The 26833-nt window shown below is 44.2% G+C and overlaps 2 protein-coding genes across 3 annotated transcripts in view; one reads left to right on the top strand and one right to left on the bottom strand.

The window, feature by feature from the left end:
- LOC110990824 (transient receptor potential cation channel subfamily M member-like 2) overlaps positions 1-26833 on the top strand; it is a 59177-nt gene that overhangs the window by 13800 nt on the left and 18544 nt on the right. For both annotated transcript variants that reach the window (XM_087140185.1, XM_087140184.1), the window contains exons 4-17: positions 9466-9646; positions 10131-10300; positions 15824-16004; positions 16313-16514; positions 17172-17362; positions 17621-17721; positions 20324-20458; positions 20945-20995; positions 23881-24103; positions 24535-24745; positions 24876-25101; positions 25399-25512; positions 26153-26307; positions 26664-26811. In XM_087140185.1, coding sequence (XP_086996311.1) covers positions 9466-9646; positions 10131-10300; positions 15824-16004; positions 16313-16514; positions 17172-17362; positions 17621-17721; positions 20324-20458; positions 20945-20995; positions 23881-24103; positions 24535-24745; positions 24876-25101; positions 25399-25512; positions 26153-26307; positions 26664-26811 — 2289 coding nt within the window. The remainder of the gene's footprint in view (positions 1-9465; positions 9647-10130; positions 10301-15823; positions 16005-16312; positions 16515-17171; positions 17363-17620; positions 17722-20323; positions 20459-20944; positions 20996-23880; positions 24104-24534; positions 24746-24875; positions 25102-25398; positions 25513-26152; positions 26308-26663; positions 26812-26833) is intronic.
- Positions 4128-5962, bottom strand: LOC147798364 (uncharacterized). The gene has a single exon (XM_087140186.1). The coding sequence runs from the start codon at positions 5605-5607 to the stop codon at positions 4381-4383; it is 1227 nt and encodes a 408-aa protein (XP_086996312.1). The 5' UTR covers positions 5608-5962; the 3' UTR covers positions 4128-4380.

Genomic DNA, 26833 nt, shown 5'->3' with positions numbered 1-26833 from the left:
AACTGGACTGGTATTTAACAGGTGTGTTACTTCACCGACTGCCAACCTGCTTACTGAGACTTGGGCTCAAAGCATGCCCACAGTGCCTGTCCAGTTGCATGAGTCATCAAGTAAACAATTATGAGGGGCACAATGCAACTTAGGATGGGTAAACTAGGGGGTGCTACTCCTATGTGTGCGTGGACATTTGCATTTAGTACCAAGGAAATAAACTAAGTTAAATCTGCCCCTGCTACACTCTCGCCTCACTAAATCCATTGCTGTCCTCAGCAATAGGCAACAGGGAATAATCGCGTTAACAAAAATACAAAATCGTGGATGCTATTTACAACTACTATTGTCATCACCTAGTCCCTGTATCTCGCGGGCAACCTGATGATTCGTCTGGGCCGATGATGTGTCTCTACCGTCTCAATGCTGCCATCATCACTGGGCTCATCACCATCAGTATCGGAAGGAGGTCCGGACTCTGTGTCCGTTGAAGAGTGACTAGAACTGACTAGTGGAGACTTTGTTCGCGGAACAAGAAGATCTGCTGGCACTTCAGCATCTGAGTCGGTCTCGTTGCTCTCCTCTGACGCATAGAATGGACAGATGGTCAGTAAGTTGCGATGGATGGTTCTGGTTCTCGTGCAGCCCAGATCCCGAATGATGTAGACTGGAAGGTTCTGTAGCTTCCTGACTACTACATGTGGCGTCGACTCCCACCGGTCCTTCAGCTTACATCTGCCTCTAGGAGTTTGGTTTGCAACCAGCACGCGATCACCAGCCTTAAGTTCTTGATTGTGCACCTTCAGGTCATATGCTGCCTTCTGCTTTTCGCTTGCCTTTGTAGCCATCTCGTTCACGGTATTATATGCCACACGTAGGTGTTCTTCCAACCGCCGGACGTATGAATGCTGGTCCCCGACATCAGGAGCGGACTCTGGTGTTAGTTGTGGTACTAAGATATCAACTGGCAGCTTGGGCTGACGCAAGAACATCAGGTAATAGGGTGAGTAGCCAGTAGACTCGTGCCGGGTGCTGTTATATGCATGTGTAAGTGTCTCCACATGCTCTGCCCAGTTGACCTTCTCCGTGGCTTCCAGCGTCCCAAGCATTGACAGCAGCGTACGGTTAAACCGCTCTGTCATGCCGTTACCCTGTGGGTGATACGGTGTCGTCCTACTCTTGGAAACACCTAGAAGCTGACACAACTCCGTCACCACCGCTGATTCAAAGCATCTGCCCTGGTCCGAATGCAGGCGCTCTGGTATTCCGTAGTGTACAATATACTTCTGCCACAACACCCTGGCTACGGTGGTCGCCTTCTGGTCTCTGGTAGGGAACGCCTGCGCATATCGAGTAAAATGGTCAGTGACCACGAGGATGTTTTCTATCCCACCATTTGACTGCTCCAGGCTCAGGAAGTCTATACAGACCAATTGCAGTGGGCGAGATGTCTTGATGGCCTGCAGTTCAGCTCTTCTAGATTCCGGGGTCTTCCGTAGCGCGCATCTCTTGCACTTCTTAATGTAGGACCTGGTTTGCAAGTAGAGTCCAGGCCAGTAGTACCGGTCACGAACTAGGTGGAGTACTTTGTCAAGCCCAAGGTGACCCATAGCGTCGTGCAGACGTTGTAGCACCTTCTGTCGCATGACTCGGGGAAGGACTAACAGATGCTGTATTTGACCATCATCATACTCCCTGCAGTAAAACAGCATACCACTTCTTACGCTCAGCTTGTCCCACACCCGTATCAGCTTTCTAACTACTCTTGACTCCTTGGACACCTGTCTTCTACTCGGCTTGGCCAGACTTTGACGTTTGAGATCAAGGACTCTCATGATTGCTGCATCGTTGTGCTGAGCCTCTTCCAGGTTTAGCCCTTGCACACAGCTGGTACCACAGCCACTGTCACCGCGAGACCTCTGAACTTCAGGGTCACCAAGGGAGCCATCATCTCGACTGGGGTCGCTCTGGCAGCTGGACGAAGGGGATTCCACAATTGGGAAGGAGACAGCATTACTGATGACCGGCATGGTTGGTGTTTCTCCAACCACAACATCTGTCTTCCCATCAGCGGCATCAAGGATTCTGGTTACTTCGGCCTTCCCTATACGAGACAACGAATCTGCGTTTGAATTGGATTTGCCTGGCCTGTACGCGATGTCCAGGTTGAAGATAGCCAGGTCGCTCACCCATCGCTGGCCTGATGCATCTAGCTTAGCCTTCTTCATCACATAAGTGAGGGGATTGTTGTCTGTGACTGCAGTAATCTTGTGCCCATACAAGTAATCCCTGAAGTTAGAGTCCGACTGGCATAAGCAATCACTCTCTCCTTGCCATCCTGTACCTGCGCCAATACTGCACCTAGACCACCACCAGATGCATCGGTCTGCACTATAAATGGAAGACGGTAGTCTGCATAAGCCAGGATCGGTGCTGTGGTGAGCCGATCACGGAGAGTCTCAAACGATGCTTGGCACTCGGCTGTCCAATTAAAGGGCGGGTCTTTGCCACCCCGTGTACCTCCAGTCAATGCAAACAGTGGACCTGCTATCTTTGCATAGCTTCTCACAAATCTCCTGTAGTATCCCGTCAGGCCAAGAAAACTCTTGACATCTCTCTTGCACTTGGGTACTGGCCACTCCCTAACTGCTGTGACCTTCTCAGGATCTGTGGAGATGCCGTCACCTGACACCACATGGCCAAGGTACTTGACACTGCTCTGCAGTAGATGGCACTTGGTAGGCTTGAGCTTAAGCCCATGCTCCCGCAGTCTTGTGAATACTTTAGACAGGCGACTAACATGCTCTTCTATGGTGGAACTGAAAACAACAATGTCGTCCAAGTATAGCAGCACACTGTCAAAGTTCATGTCTGCAAACACCGTTGCCATCAGCCTCTGAAAGGTAGCCGGAGCATTCATCAGACCGAAAGGCATCCTTGTGAACTCAAAAAGGCCCATGGGAGATGTGAAAGCCGTCTTAGGGATGTCTTTCTCAGCAACCCTAACCTGGAGATAGCCAGACGTTAAGTCAAGACAAGAAAAATACTTGGCCTGACCCAGAGCATCTAGAGCCTCGTCAATCCTGGGAAGAGGGTAGGCGTCCCGAACGGTGCGAGAGTTAAGCTTGCGATAGTCCACACAAAGTCTGATTTTACCATCCTTCTTGCGTACCACAACAATTGGCGATGCAAATGGGCTCTGACTGGGCTGAATCACTCCGGACCTCTTAAGCTCCTCTATGTGGCTCTTGACCTCATGGAATTCAGCGGGAGGGATCCGTCGATATGGCTGCCTGAAGGGGGTCGGGTCTATGAGGGGAATCTCGTGTTGCACTGTGTGGGTGAACCCCAAGTCATTTTGGTCCTTAGAAAACACATCCTCGTTCTCCTGTAGAAGCTTAGTCATAAGCTGCCTCTCTTCACCAGACAGCGCATCAAGATCAACATCAAACCTGGCCCCTAATGGTGCACCAGCTGAGGTCTCATGGCAGTGGGCCTTCGGAACTTCCCTCGTCTCTTCGAGTACCCGGCTTGGACTGGACAACACCTGTCGACCCATGACTAATGTGGCCAGAAGCGTGTTACGTCTTACTAAAACATCACGTGTCGACACATTGAGGACCCGAACAGGGACCTTCCCATTCTGAACCTGGACGAATGTGTTTCCAATGGCCAAGGAACCTCTGCCAGGGGCCTTGTGAGCATCTTCCACGAGTGCCTGGAATGTCCTTCCCCGGGTAAATCTGGGTGCCTCTGCCGGAATATCTGCCTCTGCACCAGCTTTCACTAGGAACGGCTTGCGGCCCTTATACCTCAGAGTTCCAAACTCACCATTCCTTTTCATAAGGTCCCCACCATCAGCATTTATGTGCTGGAGGGCAGAGTACCAGACTTCTGATGTTTGCTGCACCTTCTTTAGAAATCCTTTCCCATGTCGATCATGTAGGGCATCCCGGCAGGCCCGGAGAACATTAGTTCCCAACAGCCCTGGAATCTTTCGGCAGAACTCTGTTGCTGGGACAACAAACACCGGAACCTGTTGTACTTGGCGTCCGAGGACGTTCAGGTTGACCAGGATGACCCCGTTGTACGGCACTTGTTGGCCTCCAGCACCCTGAATACTGACACTTGTCTGCTGCTGCTCCTGGGCTTGAAGAAGAGGATGGCTGGCTACAAATTCATCAGTGATGGTACTCACTTGTGACCCAGTGTCTAGCAGGACAGTGCACTTCCTACCAGAAACGGTGACCTCTACATCACTGACTGGCCCTATCAGACTCTTCTCTGGCTTGTCAACCTGGACGTTGTCTCCGACGGGGTTTCCTCTCTCTACAGGGCTCTTGATTCTACTAGATAAACCCACTGATCGCCCATCATCAGAGGGTCCTTCTAGTTTAACGGAGGTTGTTGGGATGAGGTGGAGGTTGGCAAACTGTTCTGTTGTAGCTGGTACCTTGGCTCAGGACATCTCCTGGCAAAATGTCCTGGCCGACCGCAGTTGTAGCATGTTTTTGTTGCCCCGTCAGACCTCCCTGGTGGATGACTGCTTTGATACATGCTGCACTGCCGTCCTGGATCCATCTGAGCATTATTCTCCAACCACCCTACACGTCGTCCAAGTTCCATCTGGTTTGCAAGGACTTGGTTGAGCATGGTTTTCTGCTCCTCCATCAGCCTTGTCAAATCATCCACTCGGGGGTTGGTGTTTTGTTCCGTCGTTCCTGGTGATACTGCCTGCTTCTGCACTTCGATCTTGGGAGCACTTGTTTTCGTTGGGACATGGGCCATGAGATGATAGGAGTTCCTCATCATCTCCTCCTGGTGATGTTTCTCTTCAGTGATAACCCTCAACTCAGCACGGATGTCTTTGAATTTCATGGTCCTGGGTCTCATAGGTGCTAATCTCTGCCTGTAGTGGTTATCATGCAGTCCCGTCATGAATTGGGTAGCAAGAATGAGGTCTCGGCTCTCTCCGAACAAGTCATGCTGACTATGTCGTCGCCCCACCTCCTCAATCCGTCGCAATAACGCCTCAAGAGCGATGGCGTAGTCACTGGCTGCCTCCCCTGGTTTCTGTACTCTGCTGTAGAACCTCGTCATGGGTGATGAAGCTGAGTTGTCTTCACCAAACTCCTCCAACAGTTCAACAAAAGCCTCCTCCGCTGTAACTCCCGAGGGCACTCTGCTCTCAAGATTGAGAACCACATCCCGCGCTCTTCCTCCGGTGTTGCGGACCACCTCGTGGAACTGTACTGCATCCGGTGCCTTCCCCTTTGCCTCCAGTAGGTACCTCATATCTCGTACCCATTCTTCGATGCGGATGCCTTTCTCTTTGCCAGTGAAGGCCTGCACCCCCTTCACTTGATGCGTTGTGACTGTCCTCTGTGTATCATATACTGGCGCAGATGCTGGCCTCATGATGGGATCAAAACCGCACATCTCAAGTGGGGTGAGCTGGTGTGGGAAAGTTGCAGTTGGGGGGTCTGGGTGACAAGGAGTGACAGGTATATCAGTCATCATGTCAACTGGGTTAGACTTGATGGGAGTAGACGTCCCCAGGTGGGATGGAGTTTCCATCATGAAGGTCACGGTAGGTGGACTTGGAGTTGCGGCCATCGTGAAATTTCACTGTTCCTAGACTCAAGCACTGTGTTGGTTGACCCTAACTGATATTCTTGACCAGAAATAAGAACAAAGAAAACCAAGCCTCATGACCAGCAACCTATACTCCTACTCAAATAGATATCTATAGCTAAGTTCGTAATGAACAGTTTCCCTACCCGGATCTTCCACCAAATATAGAGAGAAAAAAAATGTAACGGGGAAAAATGGCACACTTCAGATGAGAATAAAAAAAACATAAAGAAGAGACTTGAAGAAAATAAAACACTTGGGGAACTCGCAAAACAAAAAAAACTTTCAACAGGATCAAAAGGGAGGAGTCGCAAGAAGTCTAAAAGAATAGGGATACGGGAGCTGAAACTTAATTCCAATAACAAAATCTTTTATTTCTTCTAAAAAAATATCCCCCCAAAAAGGAATGCAACTAGAGAACTAAAAAAAACAGGACTAAGTCGAAAATCAGAGAATTGTTGAAACCAAACCTAAAATGTAGGGGGAAATATGACCAAGACCAAAATTAAATTTAGAAATTAGACCAATCCTAGCCCAAAGCAAATCTGCAACAGAATCAAGGTAAGGCTTAACCAATTTAAAACAAGACCAACCCAAACTAAAAGAAAAAAAACCAAGAACCTACAAAACCAACAAAACCGACAAAACCAACACAGCACTTAAGAAAAGTTACAGATCAATCCAACTCAAGCATCAACTACCTGTAAGTCAAAGGAAAAGTAATAAAAACCATATAAATACAATTTGAAGACAAAGAAATTAGCCAATGCACAAAGTACTACTCTACACATCCACAGTTGCTCAATCTACATCACAAACTTTTTAGCTTCAGTAACAAACATGTGCAGTAAGGCTGAGACCTGCCCAAACTCGTGAATATCAATGAGGTAATAAACAAAAGGTCCAGCCACTTCCAAGAAGGCAGGCCACACTAATCCTTAATCCCTGCAATTACCTAAGCCTCCTGCTGAAACATGTGCACAAGCATATGGGAGTTCATGAACAAAGAAAACTGACTTGCACAGGATGCATGTACTGGCCACATGGTTACAAAATACATGTACCTACTACACACAGGTAAAAGCACAAAAAAATTGATAATAGAATATACGCACTTGAGTTCAAGACTACATAATGAAGAAAAGTAAAACAAAACTATCTGTGTTTCGTCATATGTACCAACTACATGTAAGTCAGCAGAATTACACTTCAACTCAATTTATTCTGCTTCACTTTCAATCATGGTATGGAGTGAATCTACATAGCAATCCTCATCCTCATAACCAACTTTAACTTAAAAGGTTCATAAGCACGGACTTAAGAATCAAATCCAAAAGCAGAGAACTAGAATTGCAGATACAAACTATTTGTTACTAAAAAAAGAACTACATAGACTCCATCGTCAATCTTCCTAGTGAAGAACTTCCAAAAAAATGCACTTGTGTGAATACAAACACTATGTTCATATTTAAACAGGCTAAGCAACAATAACAAAAAAATATCCGAGTAACCCAAAGGTTTTCAGCAATGATCAAAACACCTTGTAAAAGTTACAGTCATCTAGCTAGAATTTGGTTCAAATCTTACAAAAGAACACTTGGCCAATAATGTGAGTAAAGATGAAACAATATCTCAAACAATGAAAGTGACATATATCATCAAAAGCAGTCAGCTGACACAAAATACTTAAGTCTTTCTCTTTAACAATACAGATTGATACAGAAATAAAAGTAAACTCACCAAGTCCACCGCAGGTCTAAGCTTTCAGGGCAGAACTGGACTGGTATTTAACAGGTGTGTTACTTCACCGACTGCCAACCTGCTTACTGAGACTTGGGCTCAAAGCATGCCCACAGTGCCTGTCCAGTTGCATGAGTCATCAAGTAAACAATTATGAGGGGCACAATGCAACTTAGGATGGGTAAACTAGGGGGTGCTACTCCTATGTGTGCGTGGACATTTGCATTTAGTACCAAGGAAATAAACTAAGTTAAATCTGCCCCTGCTACACATGCTAATCCAGCAATGTTTGAAAAGATGCCATTCGCGTTCACTGGGCACAAAGGAACTTACGCAACACCTTACAATTCTGGGCTCTCTTTAGAGGGCAGCAGGCCTGGCTGAAATACTCCGGAGTCAATGAAGATGACCTGTCAGCTTAGAGTAGCCACCAAACAGTCATTCGTGTGGGTGTAAATGTCCATCACATGAAATGATGAATTTTTGAAGAATTTTAAAAACTGAAAATCTTGAAAATCTCCCATATGTGCACAGCATTTTTCAAAGCACCCGGCAGCAAGTGGTTAAGCCAGTCTATATGGTTATTCCTCAGTTCCATTTGTCAGTGTGCAGGTAACTTGCACAATGGAACAATTGGCAAAATCTGAACAGCTGAATAGATAGACACACGCCCTTCTTCCCTTTGTTAACTGGGAAGGAAGAACTTTTGTCTGAACACTGGTAACTGCTGCAGTTAATTCAGTGGGAACAATGCCCAGGACAGATCTGAGACGGGTAGACGAAAGTCCATCGTTCAAAGCAAGGCATTAAACAAAGGCCAAAGGCCCTGCTTTGACTGAGTGTGGCCTGACTTTTCAATGCCAAAACTAGATGCTGGTTCTGCTTTCCTCTCTGGGTTTTCCCCATCAATGGAATGAGCCGTTGAGTGGGTTGTTTTTCATGTGCCACAGAGTTTGGCCTTTAAAAAGCTCGACATTATGAGTGACAAATTTTAAGAGTTTCTTTTGAGCTAGTGTACCACGAGCAAGATTTTAACTTGAGTGGGGTCTGGCACAGGATGAATGCATCAAGATGCGCAAAAAGGTGCGCCCTCATGTGATGAAAAAAGTCGTCTGACTCATCGGGAAACCACGCCCGAGTACGTATGTGCAAGGTGCTGCATTGCGGTGCGGGATCAGAAATGGGACCACCACAATGTGTCACACATGCACAACGCAAAAGAAAGATTTGCCACACAAAGGTACATAGTTTAAATGATTTACAGTACATGTAATGTTATTTATCAGGCGATTGACAACAAAAATCCTCCACAAAAATGTCTTTCTATGCACAAAAACTTGTGGCACCAAAGTATAAAATAACCAAAATGTCATTTCAAAAGTCATTGTAGTGAGATTTACAGTAACTGTGAATCAGCGTATAGGTACGTGTTATGATACACATTGTAACAATGACTTAACTTCAAAAGAAATGGGGACCTTCTTTTAACTTGAATTTCGGATAACTCCAATTTTTTTGTCCAATCCCTAGAGATTTGAGGTACCAAGATTTTATTGTAAATGTTATCACAGAAGCACAACTTACTTAGCACTTCCTGAGGGTCTGTGGCCACGAGATTAAAGAATGACAACCTTACATGGATGGGACTTGAACCAACAACCTTGAGTCCAGCAGTGAAATAGCATAGGATATCTCACTAGTTGTCTGCAGGATCAAGTGGCAAGACTTACAATAATGATCTGGGGCTTATTTCACAGAGCTGCTTAAGCACAAAATTTGCTTAAACCTTGCTTCACGAATCAGGTAACCAGCCAAAGCTCCATGTGATGTACAATGTATATTGTTTTGGGATTGTATTTAGCTGTCTTTTGGTTAGCATGACAATCAGAGTTTGAGCTGGTACCTTTGGTTTTTTTTTAAGCAAGGTTTTTCATGCTTAAGCAAATTTTATCCTTAAGCATCTCTATGAAATTGGCCCCAGGTTTCAGCATTATAAAGTTTGGTGGGTTTAATCTTTGGAATTGAAACCAGTGTTTGCTCTTGCTAATAACAACTCTTTACCATTTCCCATCCTCTTATTTTTTCCCCACTGACATTCAGTACATTCGAGTGGACCACAGCATCCACCCAAACCGCCTGATGCAGCTGCTGAATACTCAGTGGAACCTCGGCACGCCCAAGCTCCTCATCTCGGTCACGGGAGGGGCCAGAAACTTCCACATGAACACCAAGCTCAAGAACGTCTTCAGGAAGGGACTGATCAAGGCTGCTCTGAGCACAGGTAGCCAGCATGAAACGAAGAGGAAGAGTCTAATTCCATTGCCTTATTTTCCCACACGTTTAAGTGGAAACCAAATTCTGTTGAAACTTGGACCATGTGCATTATAAGGCAACATCTGTGAAGCGTTGCAGATTTACAGAGCAATGCATTCAGGCCCCAGTTCTTGATCGCATCTCATGAAGGTTAATTTATACATTCTTCAGTGATCGGAACTACGTTATGTGCATATAGATATGTTTTGTGCAGTTCTTTGTGTTTGACACTCTCTTCATGCTGCCCCGCTAGCTGTGCTTGCTGCTAAGGTACTTATTACCAGTATGTCATACATGGCAGCTTTATACATCCATAAGTGTTGGATAAGTAGCCACCTCCCTAGTTGGAAGAGAGGGCTGGACAGTACCCTCCCAGCTTTGGCCAGACCAGTTGTCTGATATATCGTCATCCCATTGGTCTAGTTTGTATCCTATGTTACTTACCACTCAAGGTGCCTGGATCATCACTGGCGGTACTCACGCCGGTGTCATGAAGTACGTCGGGGATGCTATCAAGGACTACTCCCTAGCCAGCAGCATCACAGGCAGATCCAATGTTGTAGCCATCGGCTTTGCATCGTGGGGTGTGATCGACCAGCGGGAGAAGCTTATTAGTGACAAGGTGAGATTGTTAAGTCGCTGTGATGCATTGACCAACATATCGACGGCTGACCCCATGTATTCACTTTAATCATGATAGTATAGCTTTCTTCAGGCAAACGAGAAACAGTTTCATTAACACTTCACATCTGTTGCCGGGTCATTCCACCAGGGGCCAGTTTCATAGAGCTGCTTCAGCACAAAATTTGCTTTAGCACGAAAAACCCTTGCTTAATGAACAAAGGTTACCAGCTCAAACTCTGTGTGATTGTCATGCTCACCAAAAGACGGGTAGATACCATTCCAAAACAATACACATCACAAGAAGTTTTGGCTGGTAACCTGATTTATCAAGCAAGGTTTTTTACACGTATTTTTCTTAAGCAGCACTATGAAATTGGCCCCAGGTTGGGCTGTTTCACTTATTTGTGCATACCTATGCATTCAAAGCTCATGTTGGCTTATGTAGTATGGAAGTGGTGTTTTTATTTTAAACTATTTGTAAATTGAGAAGTTTACCCCTTCTCGGCGGGAATTTCTTTCCGAAAGCCGACTCCAAGAATTCCAGCCTTGCCTGGCCACGAAGGCCACCTGCCAAACTGCAAATTCTTGGTTTGTGGCCCAGCGTGCTCTGCACGCTTTGAATTACACGGTGAAAAGGCTGATTGTTCGGTGGCATGCGGCTCTACTCACGCTTCCACATTCCCGTTGCCTCTTTTCAAAGTGGGGACTATTGTGAAGCTGGTGATTATGATGCAAATTCGGTCTTTTCAATTCAGGGCTACACACAAAGACCAATTACCATATACACAAGAGCCAGGGTCTGCCTTCTTTCACCGTGTTCGCTTGAGCGTGGGCCGAGAATAATAGCTGAAAAGCGGGCTGAGGACCTCAATTTTTACAGCGTTTCTTTACGCGTCCCACCATTTTTTTTTTCAAAATCACTGTGAGTGTTTATGATTTGTGCTATTTTTCTGTGGTGTCCACAGTTTTACCAAATCCAGTGTTATCTTTTTAATGGATTAAATGTACATGTAATAACGGGAGTGAATTGCGCATTACGAAGATGATAACATCTATGCCTCTCTGACCTGAATAAAGTTTTCACACAAAATTACTTGTTTTGAGCAAAACCACTGCACTGACAAAACACAATCCATTAATTCTATACAAGCGACAAGTGTGGTGTCCCACTGTGTAGATCGTGTTGCATCAGTAGATTTGCTTTTATTTGGAACATTCCGATACAGTTGTAATTTTGTTTTTTAATACAAACACGTGTTGGTGCTTGTTTTATTCATAAACAACATCTTAAAGGCTGTGAAATATGCAGCGTGTTTGCAAAGAAACTCATTTTAAAAGTCTGATATGTACGCAGTCTCCTTCATGGTTTTTTTTGCATAGGTAACATGTGTGCCCATCTATTTTTACCTATCCCCCACTTTATTAAATGACTCTAGCCCAAAAATTTATCACTTACTGTACCACATTGGGAAGGTCACAGGGATATTATTCTGGGATATATCAGTACATTTCCTGAAAAATTCCATTTTTCATCTGGTGTCCTTGTTACCGCACGTGGGTTTTGTGCACTAAATGGAGTTGTGGCACCAGCCTGCTTACAGAGCTACAAAGCTCGAGCATGTCAAGTGGGCCAGTGTAGCATCCTTCAAAAGAAGCTTCCCCCATGCCTACATTTGGTTGTAAACAGACATAACAGGGTATAAAGTAACTGGTTTTTAGCAGGAAATATAAACCAATTGTTTAGATTGATTTGGATCATGTTTGTCAAATGTACAGGAATCACACACTAGGCCTAGGCCTTTACGTTAGGCCTAATATCCTGGGGTGATCAGGTGGTCATGGGCTCTGGTGGTGAACACAGGATCTAACATACGGTTAGGAAATGACAGTGTTGGCCTAGTCCAAAACTCGCTTTTGAAGTGCAGGGTTGTGTCTTATAATTTCTCCCCCAAAAATAATGCAATTTTTAAAAAGAATTCAAACCGAATTTTGTTTTGTTTTGTTTTGTTTTTTTCATTTTTTTTGACGGATTAACACATGGCTCCTAGAGGAGCACAGCTACATGTACATGTACCTTCATCCACTGGCTGACATCAAGAACAAAAACCAATACTCCTGAGCTGTTGATAGGCTCAAGAGTTGTTTTTTTTATTTTAAGAACTAAACACAATGTAATTACAAAACTTATTATTCCCCAAATTTGTAAATGCCCGTTTTGGATTTATTTTGAAAATAATGGAAGCTATCCACTTCATTTACAGTGTGTTTGAAAATTGTCAATTGTACATGTACTTGAATGTATAGGTTTATTTCAATTTCCAACCTAAGATATCTGGGTAGCCGATATGCACATCTGAGCAATATTTGTTTCCAATAAAAGCCTTTACTGTGGTGCCAATGTGCGGTACTTCATTGTTGAATTTAACACCACTGCAGCCGCTTTGACATTGTGAACTGCATGAACGGCCAGAATATCTCATTTCAATAATGAACTGCACAGGTTCTGGTGAAATGGAATTTTTTTCCTATGAATGCATTATTTATCATAAATAAACTGTTTACATTCTGATGTTATAGGTAAGTGAACAAAACTCCTGATAAAAAGCAAATGGCATGATGCAGACTCACATTTCTGGCTGCCTAAAACCTTGTTTCAATACCGATAGTCTTGAAGTAGCATCCATGTTATGTACATGTGCAGTGTTCTGTATGCCAAAATTTCAGTCCGCCCCACCCAATTTCTGCCACCCCGCCAAAATTTCAGGCCGCCCTGCCAATTTCTGTTTCCCTATCAAATTTCAGGCCACCCTGCCAAATTTCAGGCCACGCCGCCAAATTTCTGCATATTCTGAAAGTCATTGTGTTTCATTTTTTTCATTTATATTCGAGTTCAGCGACTTTCTACCAGAGAATCTTCTATGTACTACACCAGTTGTAATTACAGGAGATTTGAATGTTATATTGATGACAATGAGTCAGTGTCATTCAGAATCTTTATTGAGTCTTTTGGTTGTACTTGTAAGAGTAATCTCGGCGGTAATTTGCCAGATAATCGAAACGATCTAGTTACTCTGTACAATGACACACTTTGTCTGTTTTGGACAAGCATGCACCTTTGGTAATGAAACGTGTTAATGCATGTCCGAAAGCATCATGGATTACTGATGAAATCAGGAAAGAGGGAAAGGAGAAAGGCAGAAAAACGGTGGGTCCAAATAAAGTTGCCTTGTGATCATGAAAGGTATAAACTGGCTCGTAACAAAACAATCTTGGTGATGAACAATGCTCGCCGCAGGTATTATTCAAACATAACACAGGATAAGGGCAATGATCAAAAGAAATTGTTTAATGTTACAAAACAGTTGTTGAACATGTTAACACAGCATTTTGACTTACCTTCTAACTTGGTCAAATCTAATTTTGTTGATGACCTTGGCAAGTTTTTTTCAAGACAGAATTGTAAATATTCAACTATTGAATTGACTCCAATTGACAAGGAAACATATGCAGCTACACAAGGGGGGTTCAATACTGAGAACCTACACAGAATTCAAACCATTGTCTGAATGTGATGTAAAAAAGCTTGTGTTAAAATCAAGCAAGAAATCATGTCTTCTCGATCCTGTTCCAGCAAAGCTTGTTTTAGAGTGCATAGACACCCTGATACCCGTTCTCACAAAAATGATTAATTTGTCTCGAGATAATAGTGAGTTTTCATCCAACTGGAAAGTGGCTGCAGTTCGTCCTCTGCTCAAGAAACCAGGACTTGAGCCGAACGTTGTTAATTCCAGGCCCGTCAGCAATCTGCAGTACATTTCTAAACTTGTTGAAAGTGCTGCTGCAGAACAAATCTCTCAACACCTTCATTCTAATCTGTTGCTACCTGCCACTCAGTCTGCATACAAACGCTTTCATAGCACGGAAACTGCACTGCTGAGAATCAAGAGTGATCTCCTCATGGCTATGGACCAGCAAAACGTGACTCTGCTCGTCCTTTTAGATTTAAGTGCCGCTTTTGACACTCATTATCATAACATTTTATTGCATACACTGCAAACCCACTTTGGTATTGGCGGAACTGTCCTACACTGGATTGAGTCTTATCTTAGTGGCAGACAGCAACAGATAGTCATTGGTGATGTAATTTCCAGAAAATTTGGTATTTCATCTGGTGTCCCACAAGGTTCCTGTTTGGGTCCTCTTCATTTTACTCTTAAACAAGAAACCTGATACACACGATTAACAGACACTATCCTCAAGTCTCTTGTCACTGTTATGCTGATGATACACAACTTTACATTTCCTTCAACCCAGCTATTGATCAACAGACCCTAGGTCTATCGACACTACAACAATGTTTTGTTCACATTCCCTCATGGATGCTTGGTAACAAACTAATGCTAAACGATAATTAAACAGAGTTTTTGCTTGTCGGAACCCCCAAGCAGCTTACTAAGATGAACATTGACAGCATAACAATTGGAACTGCTGAAGTTCAGCCATCCACAGCTGTGAAAAACCTGGGTGTGCAGTTAGATTTCCACCTTAATATGGATCGACATATAACTAATATTTGTAGGGGTGCATTTTACCATTGGTATAACCTATGTCACATTCGGAAATACTTCAGTCAGACTTGTACTGAAACCTTGGTTTGAGCATTCATTATGTGTAAGGTTGACTATTGTAATAGTTTATTATATGGACTTCCCGATTCTTAGATATCAAAGCTACAAAAAATGTGGAATGCTTGTTCCAGACTAGTGTGTAACTCTGCTAAATACTGCCACATTTTCCCTTTGTTGGTTAAATTACTCTAGTTACCTATTCGACAAAGAATTGCATTTAACATACTTTTGATAACATATAAGGCTTTGCACAGCTTTGCACCAGGTTATATCTCAGAATTACTAACACCTAAATCCCAGTCACATAGGTACAGTCTTCGTAGCTCACAGGACAGGATGATCCTTAGTCATCCCTATCGTAGAACTAAGGCAACTTTTGGAGACCGTGCATATAGTTGTGCAGCTCCTAGGCTTTGGAACAACTTGCCCTTTCATGTAAGAAATGCTAAATCTGTCGACACATTTCTTTCATGAAGCTTTTTCCTACATCTGATTTTCATCTCTGCTAGTGATGGGTATTGTTATGCGCAGTTGAGTATATTTGTATAGTATATGCACAATATAAATGTTCCTTATTATTATTATAACTATTAAACAGATACACAAAGTATAAAAGTCATAAATAGTATTCTGAAGAAAAAAGACTGTATTTCAAGACTACAGTTTGACAATATACATGTGCATTGTACCTTGTATTATGTTCGCAGACTAATGAAATTTCACCTGATATTTAGTGGTTTTTTGGGGGAATTCTCTTTTTTGGATGAGGCTTTGTTTTTTTCTCTATGGTAATGAACAAAAGGCTTGCAAAACTTTCATTGCATGTCTCTACTATTCACAATTTTTTTATTCATTAGAAGAAATTGCAGGTTTTTTAATTTTGTTTCCAACAGGGTCGTTTCCCAGCCTATTTCTGCATGGACACCAAGAATCCCAAGGAGGTCCTCCTGGATCCCAACCACACCCACTTCATCCTGGTAGATGATGGGACAGTGGGCAGCTTCGGTGTGGAGATCAAATTCCGAGCCAAGATGGAGAAGGAAATCTCTGAGCAGAAGGTGTATGGAAACACAAGTGAGTGGCTTGATGCAAAAGAATAAGCCAGAAATTCTGGTCAATGCAACAGTGAAAGAGGATGTTTTTCCACTGTTTGAAATGTTTTTACTTTTAGCCTTCCTGCATCCTTCAAAAATGTAGGTTTTCTTCTCTTTTTCCGAAGGTTTTTAGAATTGAGGAACTTAAACACACTGCTACTTTCACATGACGGTGAACGACCTTTATCTACAAAGTACATATATGCAGAACATGCCAATGCTGACATTGAGAGGTGAATGAAATATACATGTTGGAAATTAACATGTCTACCTTTTTGGTTGCCTCAGATGTGTCGGTACCGGTAGTGTGTGTGGTGGTGGAGGGAGGACCCAATACCATTTTTACGGTCTTCGAGGCTGTCAAGAACGGCACACCGGCTGTCATTATCGCAGGGTCGGGGAGAGCCGCCGACATTCTGGCATTTGCTTTCCAGAGGGCACCAGAGGTGGAAAAGCTGGTCAAGGACAGTGTGGGAAACATCCGGAAAGAGTGAGTGACCAAGCCAAAGCCTGTTGGTCTGTCAGGCTGTCTGTCAAGGCCAAAAGTCTGTGTGCCAGGCTGTCAATAGTTTTCTGGATTTCCTGGTTTTGTGTAAAATGTACTCAGGATATGGATTTTCTATTTGGCACGGCTTTGCCAAAACTTGAAGTATTTTGCAAAGGAGAGACTGTTGGAGATTTTAGATAGAGCATGCCTTCTTTTGTTGTTACTCGCTCTGGTGTGTGATGAAATGAACCATGGGTATTCCGGTATTTTGTTGAACTCTTAAGGCGTACACCTACATGTAGTTTTTAGCTGTGTAAATGTGCCATACATGCACTTACATGTACTGTCCATGCACTCGAGAGCTAATGTTAAAGCTTTTGGGGGTTAAGAGTACACAATAATTCCAGCATTTAGCAATCAGTTTCTTCTCCATGGAGTGTTTTGCAGATTTTGTTTTCACTGCATGGCATTTACCACATGTCGGCTTTGATTGATCTGAATGGCTCATTAAGTATTGGACTGCATATCAAAAGTTGGCCACTGTATCTTGCCTTTTTCCAAAGTCAATCTTTTTGGCCAAAGTAATAGCATCTGCACATGAGTTAAACAGACAAAACTAGCAAAGCCAGCCCCCTTCCTCTGTCAACACCTTTCCTCCAGGAAAAAGACAATCATCAGCGATTCCCTCTTGGTTCGCCTCGCCAACATGCTCTGCAAGGAATTTGGGGAGAAGGAACTAGACATTCACCTGACGCGCATCAAGGAGATATTGCTGAGAAGACATCTGGTCATAGTCTACGAGCTTGGCTCAGGCGACATTGACAGTGCCATACTGCACGCCCTCCTGACAGGTAAATGCCATTAATACTCGGCACCTTCTCAGCCACTGTTTCTAGTCAGGCGTGCTGATTTCTCACATTTTACTTTTTGTGTATGCCATTACAAATCAAAGAGCGGCGAATGAATTCTTCCCAGCTCTTGTAATTCCCGTGCTTTTTGCCGATCGAAACCGTTCTTTGTTATATTATTGAGTGTTACTTTTAATTTGCCAAATTTAGTTTTTTGTGGGTTGACATTGATGATAGTTGTACTGAATTTGTGCTTACCAGCCAACAAGGGCCAGGTTCAAGACCAGTTGCAGCTTGCTCAGATGTGGAACAGAGTGGATGTTGCCAAGCGAGAAATCTTCACAGAAGACCTGGAATGGAAGGTTAGGTGTTACACTTTTCTGTCACAGTGATGAGTTTGTGATTCTGTCTGATGACTTTGCAACAAAAAGACTTTACAAGTTGTTGGGATTAAGATCTTAGATTTGTTTGCATGTACAGTCATTTGCAAAAGTTTAGGACCACCCATAGAAAATGCATTAACCTGAAGGAAAACCAAACTTAAACCAATCAATCATGGCAACTTAAGTTTATTTTCAATGTGTGTTTGGTACCTTTGTTGAACATTTTTGACTTGATTTCCATGATTTGACATGTTAACAGTCTATAAGTCTTGAAGGTTTGCATGGTGAAGAGGTATAATAGAAAGTAGGTTTGCGGTAGCACCATGGACGTATCTCTTTTGTGAGTATTTGCGGTTCTGAAAAGAACCAGTGGTACTCGACGTTTGGAGCAGTATGCTCTGCTGGTCATCAGGAGAATGCCGAATACTGACTGGGAGTGGAGCTTAAGTAGTCTGGTGGAGGATTCTGGAGACAGGGATTAGTCCGATGATGCGTGAAGGCGGGAAGTCTGGAGAAGGGATTAGGCTGGCTCGGTGATGCGTGGTGGAAACTTACTCAGGTGTGGCAGTACTGATGTGGGTGTGGATGGGTAAACATGGGAAGAACTGGAGCAGGGTGCCAAGGGTATAGATGACCCATCCCTTCTCCAGACTTCCCGGTATGGAGCGTACCCACAAGACCTCCAGCTGTTCCTTCAACAGCCAACACAACGACATCCATTTCACCATGGAGAAGGAACAAGACAGACGCATCGCATTCTTGGATGTCGAGGTTTCAAGACTACCAGATGGCACCCTATCCCGCACAGTATACAGGGAGCAAACACACATCGACCGCTACCTGAACAACCGGTCATTCCACCACCCCAGCATCAAGGCCTCCGTTAACAGAACCCTCGTACGTCGAGCATACAACATCTGCGACCAAGACCACCTACAACCAGAACTCCATCACATCTCCACAGCACTACAGCGGAACGGGTTCAAGTCAAGACAGATCAAGACCCTAGACCCCCCCCCCAGACCAGTGGGTCTCCTATACCCAAGGTCAACCCATTAGGCACATTAATTCTGTCGCCCTCCCCTACATAGGCAATACCTCCCACCGGATCTAGCGCATCCTTCTACACCATGGCATCAAAGTCTTCCATACTGCCCCAACAAGATCCAAGCAACTCTCCAGTCTCACAAGGACAAACAAGACCCCAAGACCAAGCCAGGGGTCTACAGGATCCCCTGCGAATGCGGCAAGGTGTACATTGGCGAAACTGGCAGAGATCTCACTACCAGACTCAATGAACACCGAACCCACGGACGACGGGGGAATCTCGAGAAATCTGCCATCATCAAACACTCCAGCACTGAAGACCACCAAGTCAACTGGCAACAAGCCCATCTCATTGCCAACATAGAGCAATGGCATCCACGCCATGTTCGTGAGGAACAGAAACAGTTCCGTAAGACACAGTTCCGCAAGACACAGGCTTCACCATCAGTGACATCTGGCGCCCCATCCTCAACCCTTCTTAGTCCGCCTCATGGGTCATCTATACCCTTGGCACCCTGCCCCAGTTCTTCCCATGTTTACTCATCCACACCCACATCAGTACTGTCACACCTGAGTAAGTTTCCACCACGCATCACTGAGCCAGCCTAATCCCTTCTCCAGACTTCCCGCCTTCACGCATCATCGGACTAATCCCTGGCTCCAGAATCCTCCACCAGACTACTTAAGCTCCACTCCCAGTCAGTATCCGGCATTCTCCTGATAACGAGCAGAGCACATTCCGTTCGAAGCGTCGAGTACCACTGGTTCTTTTCAGAACCGCAAATACTCACAAAAGAGATACGTCCATGGTGCTACCACAAACCTACTTTCTATTATGTTAACAGTCTAATATTCAGTGTGCCCTCCCTTATTTCTGATTGCTTTGACTGGCTTTTTTTTTCCATGCTGCCTTGCAGACAAAATATCATACAAGACCTACCTTTGCAAAAAATTTCATTCAAATGGGTATATAGCACTACGCTGGTGTTATGCACCACCGTAAAACATGTTAAGTAATCATTCAGTGAGACAGTGTAATGCAGGCCCAGTGACAGAAATAAAATTCAAGGTGGTCTTAAACTTTTGCAAATGGCTGTAACACAGCTTGGGCACACAGGTGCTTTCGCCTAAACAAGATGCAAGGCTAAATACAAGCATATGTGGTGGTCAGATTAGTGGCAAGTGGAAAGATGCTCATTGTTCACTTGTGTGCATGTCCAATGCTATGTTGATAAATAAAGTACGTAGACCTTGCCAATATTCACCCTGGTCTCAAGTCAGAGAGCATACATGTATACACATACATACGCTTCAGCAAGGAATTCCAAACCTGGTACCAATGTGACATTTCAACATATAAATTGGATGCCAACTGGTAAAGAACCTTCAGAAAACTTTTAGGAGTGAATTTATAAACCATCCATATGGAGCATGTACAACACAAAATCAGTCTGGCAAATATTTAATCTTTAGCTTACTTGGAAAGAGTTCCCCAAGGTATTAGTTCACTAACCATCTGTCATTCTGTCAACAGAAAGGTGAGCTGGACGACGCTCTTCACTACGCCCTGGTCAACAACCAGACGGACTTTGTCAGGCTGTTTATGGAGAACGGCATCAGTTTGAAGGACTACCTGACAATCAGAGAGCTCACCCTGCTCTACAATGAGGTGCATAAATTACAAGCCTTCAATGACATATTGATACTTGAGAAGCATTGGTGGAGTCACGGTGGCCAAATATTAAACAAAGGTCCATTGGGAATGAGAAAGAAAACCAAGAACAAAGTCTATGACTTTTGACAACTGTGCATTGTTGTGTTAATTTTAATCCAGCTATTTTACTCTCAGCAATATAGTTTTTAGGCTGGTCACTTGAAATACCTAAGACAGTTGGTGCACTGTGATTGGTCCAGAGCCTGTCATATGTGAGGTGTTTGACAGTTGTCATCAAGAGAGGCATGTATTGAATGGGAGTAGAAGTCTTAAAGAAGGAATGATTGAAATGTGTAGATTTTAGAACAAGACAGGATTGGCCAGTCTAAAGCACATTTCTTTCCGTTAGAACCTACTGAAGTGAATGTCAGCCTCTACTTGGACTCATATGGAGGTTATTTATGATTTTGCCCTGTTTCATGTTTTTATTTTTTGTGTCAGGTGAAGAAGAACACGCTGCTGTATGAACTACTTGACAAGCACAGGGGTAAGGTGAGTGAAACAGTCACAAACTATGGCCAACTGCCGTCCTCCTTCTACGGGTAGTGAAATCATTGGACCCGTAGGTGCAATGAGTATTGAGAGTTTTAACCACTTGGTGCGACCTTGGCTTTTGTATGCATAGCTGGGGTGTACGAAACCAGACCAAGGAGCTGGGCCTTGTAACTCAAGACCGTACTTGGAACAAAAGACTGAGCTGCTAGGAATTGCCAATCAATGTTCATATGCTGGCAGCGGAGTGCTGGCGTTAGCAGAGGTAATCCGTCATTGCTTTGAAATAGCATTCAGTGCCTGCGGATTATCAGCGAGGACAAAGGCGCTCCAGCACTCCAGCTGCAGTATGACCTATAGAATACTGCTGCACGCCAATCTGGCATCATTTGTAAAGTCACCACCGCCATTGAGCAACGCACTGGGCCAGTTTCGGGAACAAAGGAAATTACGCAGCACCGCACAATGTGGGCTCTCTTTACTGGGCAGCAGGCCTGGCTGCAATACTCGGGTGTCAGTGGAGGTTGCCTGTCAGATTAGAGTAGCCACCAGACAGTCATTTTTGTGGGTGTAAGTGTCCAGTAAATGAAGATGTGAAGTTTTGAAGAATTTTGAAAACGGAAAATCTTGAAAATTGCTGGCAACTTGTCCCGTTGTGCAAATTCCACCCGGCAGGAACTGGTTAATGGCTTACAGGATCTATGGGTTTTGTGAATGTGCAAGGAGACACCTCATCACCCGGCAAGACATCCCACGGATGCTAGTACATCACATGCATGTTTTCCCGGGGGGGGGGGAGACAAGTGGATTGTGCAGAGCTGCCAAGTGGTACCAATTTTCCGTAATTGGCACGCAAATTGATCGTGATTACGGGAGAATGGACTGCCGGCCAAAAATTACGGAAAACCCTCTGGCGGTCATGCGTAATATCGTGATGCACAAACCACGCAAAATGGTTCGGTTGATACTCGACTCGGCCCGTGCTCAGACCATGTGCGGTGGTGCAACCTGTCCTGCGCTCGCATGCGGGGGGGTGTAACGTGTGAAGACCGACTCCCCAGCGATCTGGACGTTTTGTATATGCCACATGGTAACATGTACATATACATGTAAATTGTGTGATACGGTAACCAGTGAAACATACATAGGACTACCTGTGGCATGCTGGTGCCCGACGACACACACACACCATATAGTGTGTATTTGCCTGCAACTGGGGACCCCCTATTGTTCCTCTTTTGTTTGTACTTTAACTTTTTTTACAAGACCACCCATATGTTTTGTACACAGTTGTCAATCGGGGACCCTCTGTCAATCAGGGACCTTATTGTCCGCTATTGTTCAGGGTCCCCAACTGAATGCAGAAACAAACTCACACACACACACAAAACACTGTTTTTACATGGGACAACTCGACATGCAAAACATCGACCAATAACACAACTCGAATGCATGGACAACTCGGCATCGTAAGACGTAGTGTAATATTGTGTGTGCACATTGGTGTGGGTCCGAGCTAATTTTGGTCCGAATTGGTGATACCCATTTTTGCAACAATCACAGCGTGAGTGTGATGCGTTGTGCATGACAACACCACGCCACCGTACTCGCTCGGATATTTCTATGATGGCACGGACTTCGTCATTCTTTCTTGGAAACGAAATGGCTTCTAAGGCTAAACGTGTGAAAAAGCTGCAGACGTTTCGAATACCACAAGAATACCACAAGAAATGGCCATGTATCACGGCATCTTCAAAAGGTCAAAATTTTGCACGATGTATGCTGTGCTCCAGCGATTTCTTGATCGGATATGGAGGATCAAATGACGTCTTAGTACATGTCAAGTCAGTGAAACATCAGGCAGGTGAGGATGATAGGGAAGGGATCAGGGCATAGCAACATTTTTCCACCCTAAAGACAATGGTACCATTCGAGCAGAGGTGTTGATGGTGCAGTTTTTTACCGAGCATAATATTGCAGTAACTTTATTTAATTTGAAGCTACATGTAACGGTATGCACGTTATAATAAGAATTTGGATTACCTGTATTGCTAACATTGGTTTCCATGCTTATGCTGCAGGTGCCCTGTGGAAGTATACACATCATCAAAGGCTGTCCATTTGATTTATAATTTGGCATGCAAAGCAGATATAATTCAAAACTGTTTTTTATTAAAATTTATTACTTTCCGCATACTGAAAACTCCCATACTACATGTACAATGTAAACATGCTGTGTTGAACATTGCGCATCAACTAAAAATAGTATTTTCGTAGCCAATCGGCTCTGCGAAAGAAATTACTGATTTCCTCTGAAAATTACTTATTTTTAGAGTTGAGATTACTGAAATGCTCCAAAAGAACATGGCAGCTATACTTGCATATAGTTTCACCTGAAAAAGCACTGTTAAACCTGTTGGGTTTTCATGTCAGCCACCATTTGTATGGTGCTAGCAGAGCTTAGGTGTCTGCCAATTTATCCCTATTGAGGGGGACTGAATTCTGCAGGCAGACCTTAGTTGAGCACAAGCTTGCGTAAACTCAAGAATCAGCCGCACCTGCATCCAAGCTTCCATTTAAGCCTAGCAGTCCAGGGCTCTTTTCCAGACAAAATTATCTTTAAATCTTTCGAAAATTTCGGTAAAATGAAAAGTGCCACTTCAATTCGTGTTCATGATGATCAGTTTTTGCGACTTTCTTGGTTTTGTAACTTGTTCTAGTCCGGTAAACTTAACAAGGCACTGGGCCTGGGATCAGGATTTGTTCATTTACGATGTTTACAATCTCTGTATGTCAGTGACAAAAGGATTTGTATCGGAATCCTACATGTACATGTATGTAGCTTTGAAGTCTCATGTCTGTTTTGTGTGATTGTTTTTAATCAGTCGTCCGAGAAGTTCACCCTTGTGGATGTCGGCAAAGTGATCCAGGAGCTGACCATGGACACCTATGAGCCCCTGTACCTGCGGGAGAGGAGCAAGTACTCTCTATCGAAGAATGACATCTGCAGAGGGCCGGATAGGCCCACAGAAGAGTTAGGGGAGATAAGACGCGAACACACCCTGATGGAGGGTCTCCTAGCTGTGTCCAATAACATGGCTCGACCCGGTAAGGAACAGGACATCAGTAAGCAGAGAAAAGAGTGTGGCAGTCAGTGGGCCATTAGGGTGCGATACTGACACCAGATCAGAAGCCAGATCGACAGAGATGCCAGGTGGGCAAGAACATCACCTGGCACGTAAATAAGTTTTGCTGAGGCAAGGCTGGTCAACAGGAAGTAAACCATGTGGTGCTTTTTGGCATGCATCTGATTTGCTGCCGACTTTTTCCAAGGGCTTATGTGTCCGTGACCAAGGTTTTTTACAACCAGTAATTTCACATTAAAAGAGGAAAAATTAGATTTGAATTATCAGTGATTCAGTAACTGCTGTTAGAAAGGTGAGTTCAGTTGAACTCTTTAATTATTTGGAGTTCAGTTGAACTCTTTAAATTATTTAGTGTATTATTTTTTTTGTTTTTTTTTTTCATTACTGCTTAAGACTCTCCGGAGAAGAACCAAGACTTCCACAGTCCAGTGCGAGAGCTCTTCCTCTATGCTGTCCTGCTGAATTGGGAGCAGATGGCGCGAATGTTCTGGGAGGAAGGGAAGGAAGCCATTCCTAGCGCCCTGACTGCAAGCAAAATATTGACATCCTTGGCTGCAAAGGAACGTGACCCTGACCAGAGCACTATCATGCAGTTGCATGCCACGTAAGTTGACATGTTGAAAGCAAGGATGTCACTTTTCCGTTTATGTAGAATGAAATTGTGTCCAATTCAACTGGTTCGTTTGTTTGATATTTGAATGTCAGGAATTCCCTGAAATTGTCGTATCCTGTAGGAGCTATGAAGATTTGGCCCTGGGTGTGCTGAACGAGTGCTACAACGATAACGCTGACCACACCTCCCTCCTGCTGGTGAGGGAACAGGAGAACTGGGGTAGGACCACCAGCCTGAGCCTTGCCAAGCAGGCCGACAACAAGAACTTCATCGCGCACTCCGGAGTCCAGAACCTGCTGACAGAGATCTGGAGTGGGAAGTTGTCGAACGAGAACAGTTACTGGCTGGTGAGCCGATGAACGCACCATTTTCCTTTTTATGTTTTATCCCCGATGGTCTGAAGGATTGTTGCGTTCTGTTGTGTCCCCTCAGATACCCCTTCCCTTCTCTTTGCACAAGAGCCCTGCATTGGTGAAACTTAGAGGAATAGTTACCCATGGGTAGGAGGTCAAGATCCCCGTGGTGAGACGTTAACAAGTGTGAGGGGTCAACATCAGCATGTAAGGTATAAACAAAGACGAGATTTACCCAATGTTACCATTCCACTGTGCCACTAAGCACTCCATCTTTGGTGTTCTTCCCAGCTCTGGGCCTGCACTTTCTTACCACCCTTGATTCCTTGCATCATCAAGTTCCGAGAAGATGAGAAGCCCGATGACGAGACAGTCACCGTGCAGAGAAAAATCTCCAAGAAACAGGTTGGTGACTGGACTGGCAGAGGTTAACTAGTGCATTTGATTGCAATCTCAACTGAAAAAAGAAATATATAGCAGAGTGAGTTCAAGTTACAGCTGATGAAGCCCATCCTGGTGATTAGTGGGAGTTTTGAATGAAGGAGTGTTGACGTTTTGTGCCCATCAGTGGAAAGTCAGTTTTATTCATTGAGCATGGCTTGCACATTAGGCTGAATATTTGATGCTGGTTGTGATGACCCCTGGCGTATATCTTGTGAGACTGCATGGCTTCCTAATGGGCATGAGAAGTGCACGGAAGCCATGGCGAACCTACACAAATTCAGCTTTACGTGTATATCGGCTACTCGCACTTTGGTGAAATTTGGCAGTGTTTCCTTGCTTCAGACTGTATTGACAGTTCCGGTGTCCTTGATAATGACAACACTGGTCATTTACAGTGGCCCCCTGTAATGGCGGTAAGCAGGGTAAATGCTACGGAGCCACTCTTCCATGACAGTCATTCCATACAAAACCCAAATGCATGCTTATCGCCATTCAAAGGGGGCCACAAAGGAGTGTCCAGTGAAACGTCAGTGACTTCGTCTATGTCTCAAGTGTCAAGATCCTGTGACACTGACTCATTTGAATTCTGGTCACTACACAGTCAAAAACCTATGAGGTGGCTGGAGTCCAGAATGCTGCTCTGGTCGGTGGGCAGAATGGCCTCCACAATGAAGTCTTGGAGCTGTCAGGGGTACAGGATGCCGCAGCAGGGGATAACCCGGAGGAAAACGGAGGTCCACATGCCAACAACACTAAGTAGGTCTATTACCATTTGTCAGCATAGACAATAAAGGGAATGCTTAATTACGTCATCATGTCCAGATGTTCAAGGTGTCATCAACTAACGTTGTAATTTGTTCTTCTAGGAATTTTTTAAATGAAACAAAGTTAACAAGAGGGATTCCAGTCTCTTGAATTTAAATAGTAAAAAAGCTGTACCTCCCGACTGTAAATTTCCATGTATGCAGCATTGACCACTGGACAAAGCACAGGCCGATCAAAAGACTGCCAGCGTAGGAGTTGAGTTGGTAGAGTGCACATTCCAGAATTTGGAGGTTTAAAAATCCCTGCTCAGGTTTCTGTTTTCAGCAGTCCAGTTTGTGCTATTACAGTGATGCTGACAAGAACGAGAACGAAGATCCTGATAAGTACCACGAGACGGCAGACATTGACATCACCAACAGCGGCAAGAAGCTCGCGTGGTGGCAACGCTTCTCCCTCTTCTATGATGCCCCAATCATCATCTTCAGACACAACGTGGTAAGAAAGCTTAGAGGGCTCA

Source organism: Acanthaster planci, linkage group LG08 (genome assembly GCF_054643075.1).
Source record: "Acanthaster planci isolate LZ-2023a linkage group LG08, COTS_SCS, whole genome shotgun sequence".
NCBI classification, from domain to species: domain Eukaryota; kingdom Metazoa; phylum Echinodermata; class Asteroidea; order Valvatida; family Acanthasteridae; genus Acanthaster; species Acanthaster planci.
This window is presented reverse-complemented; position numbering and strand designations above follow the sequence as displayed.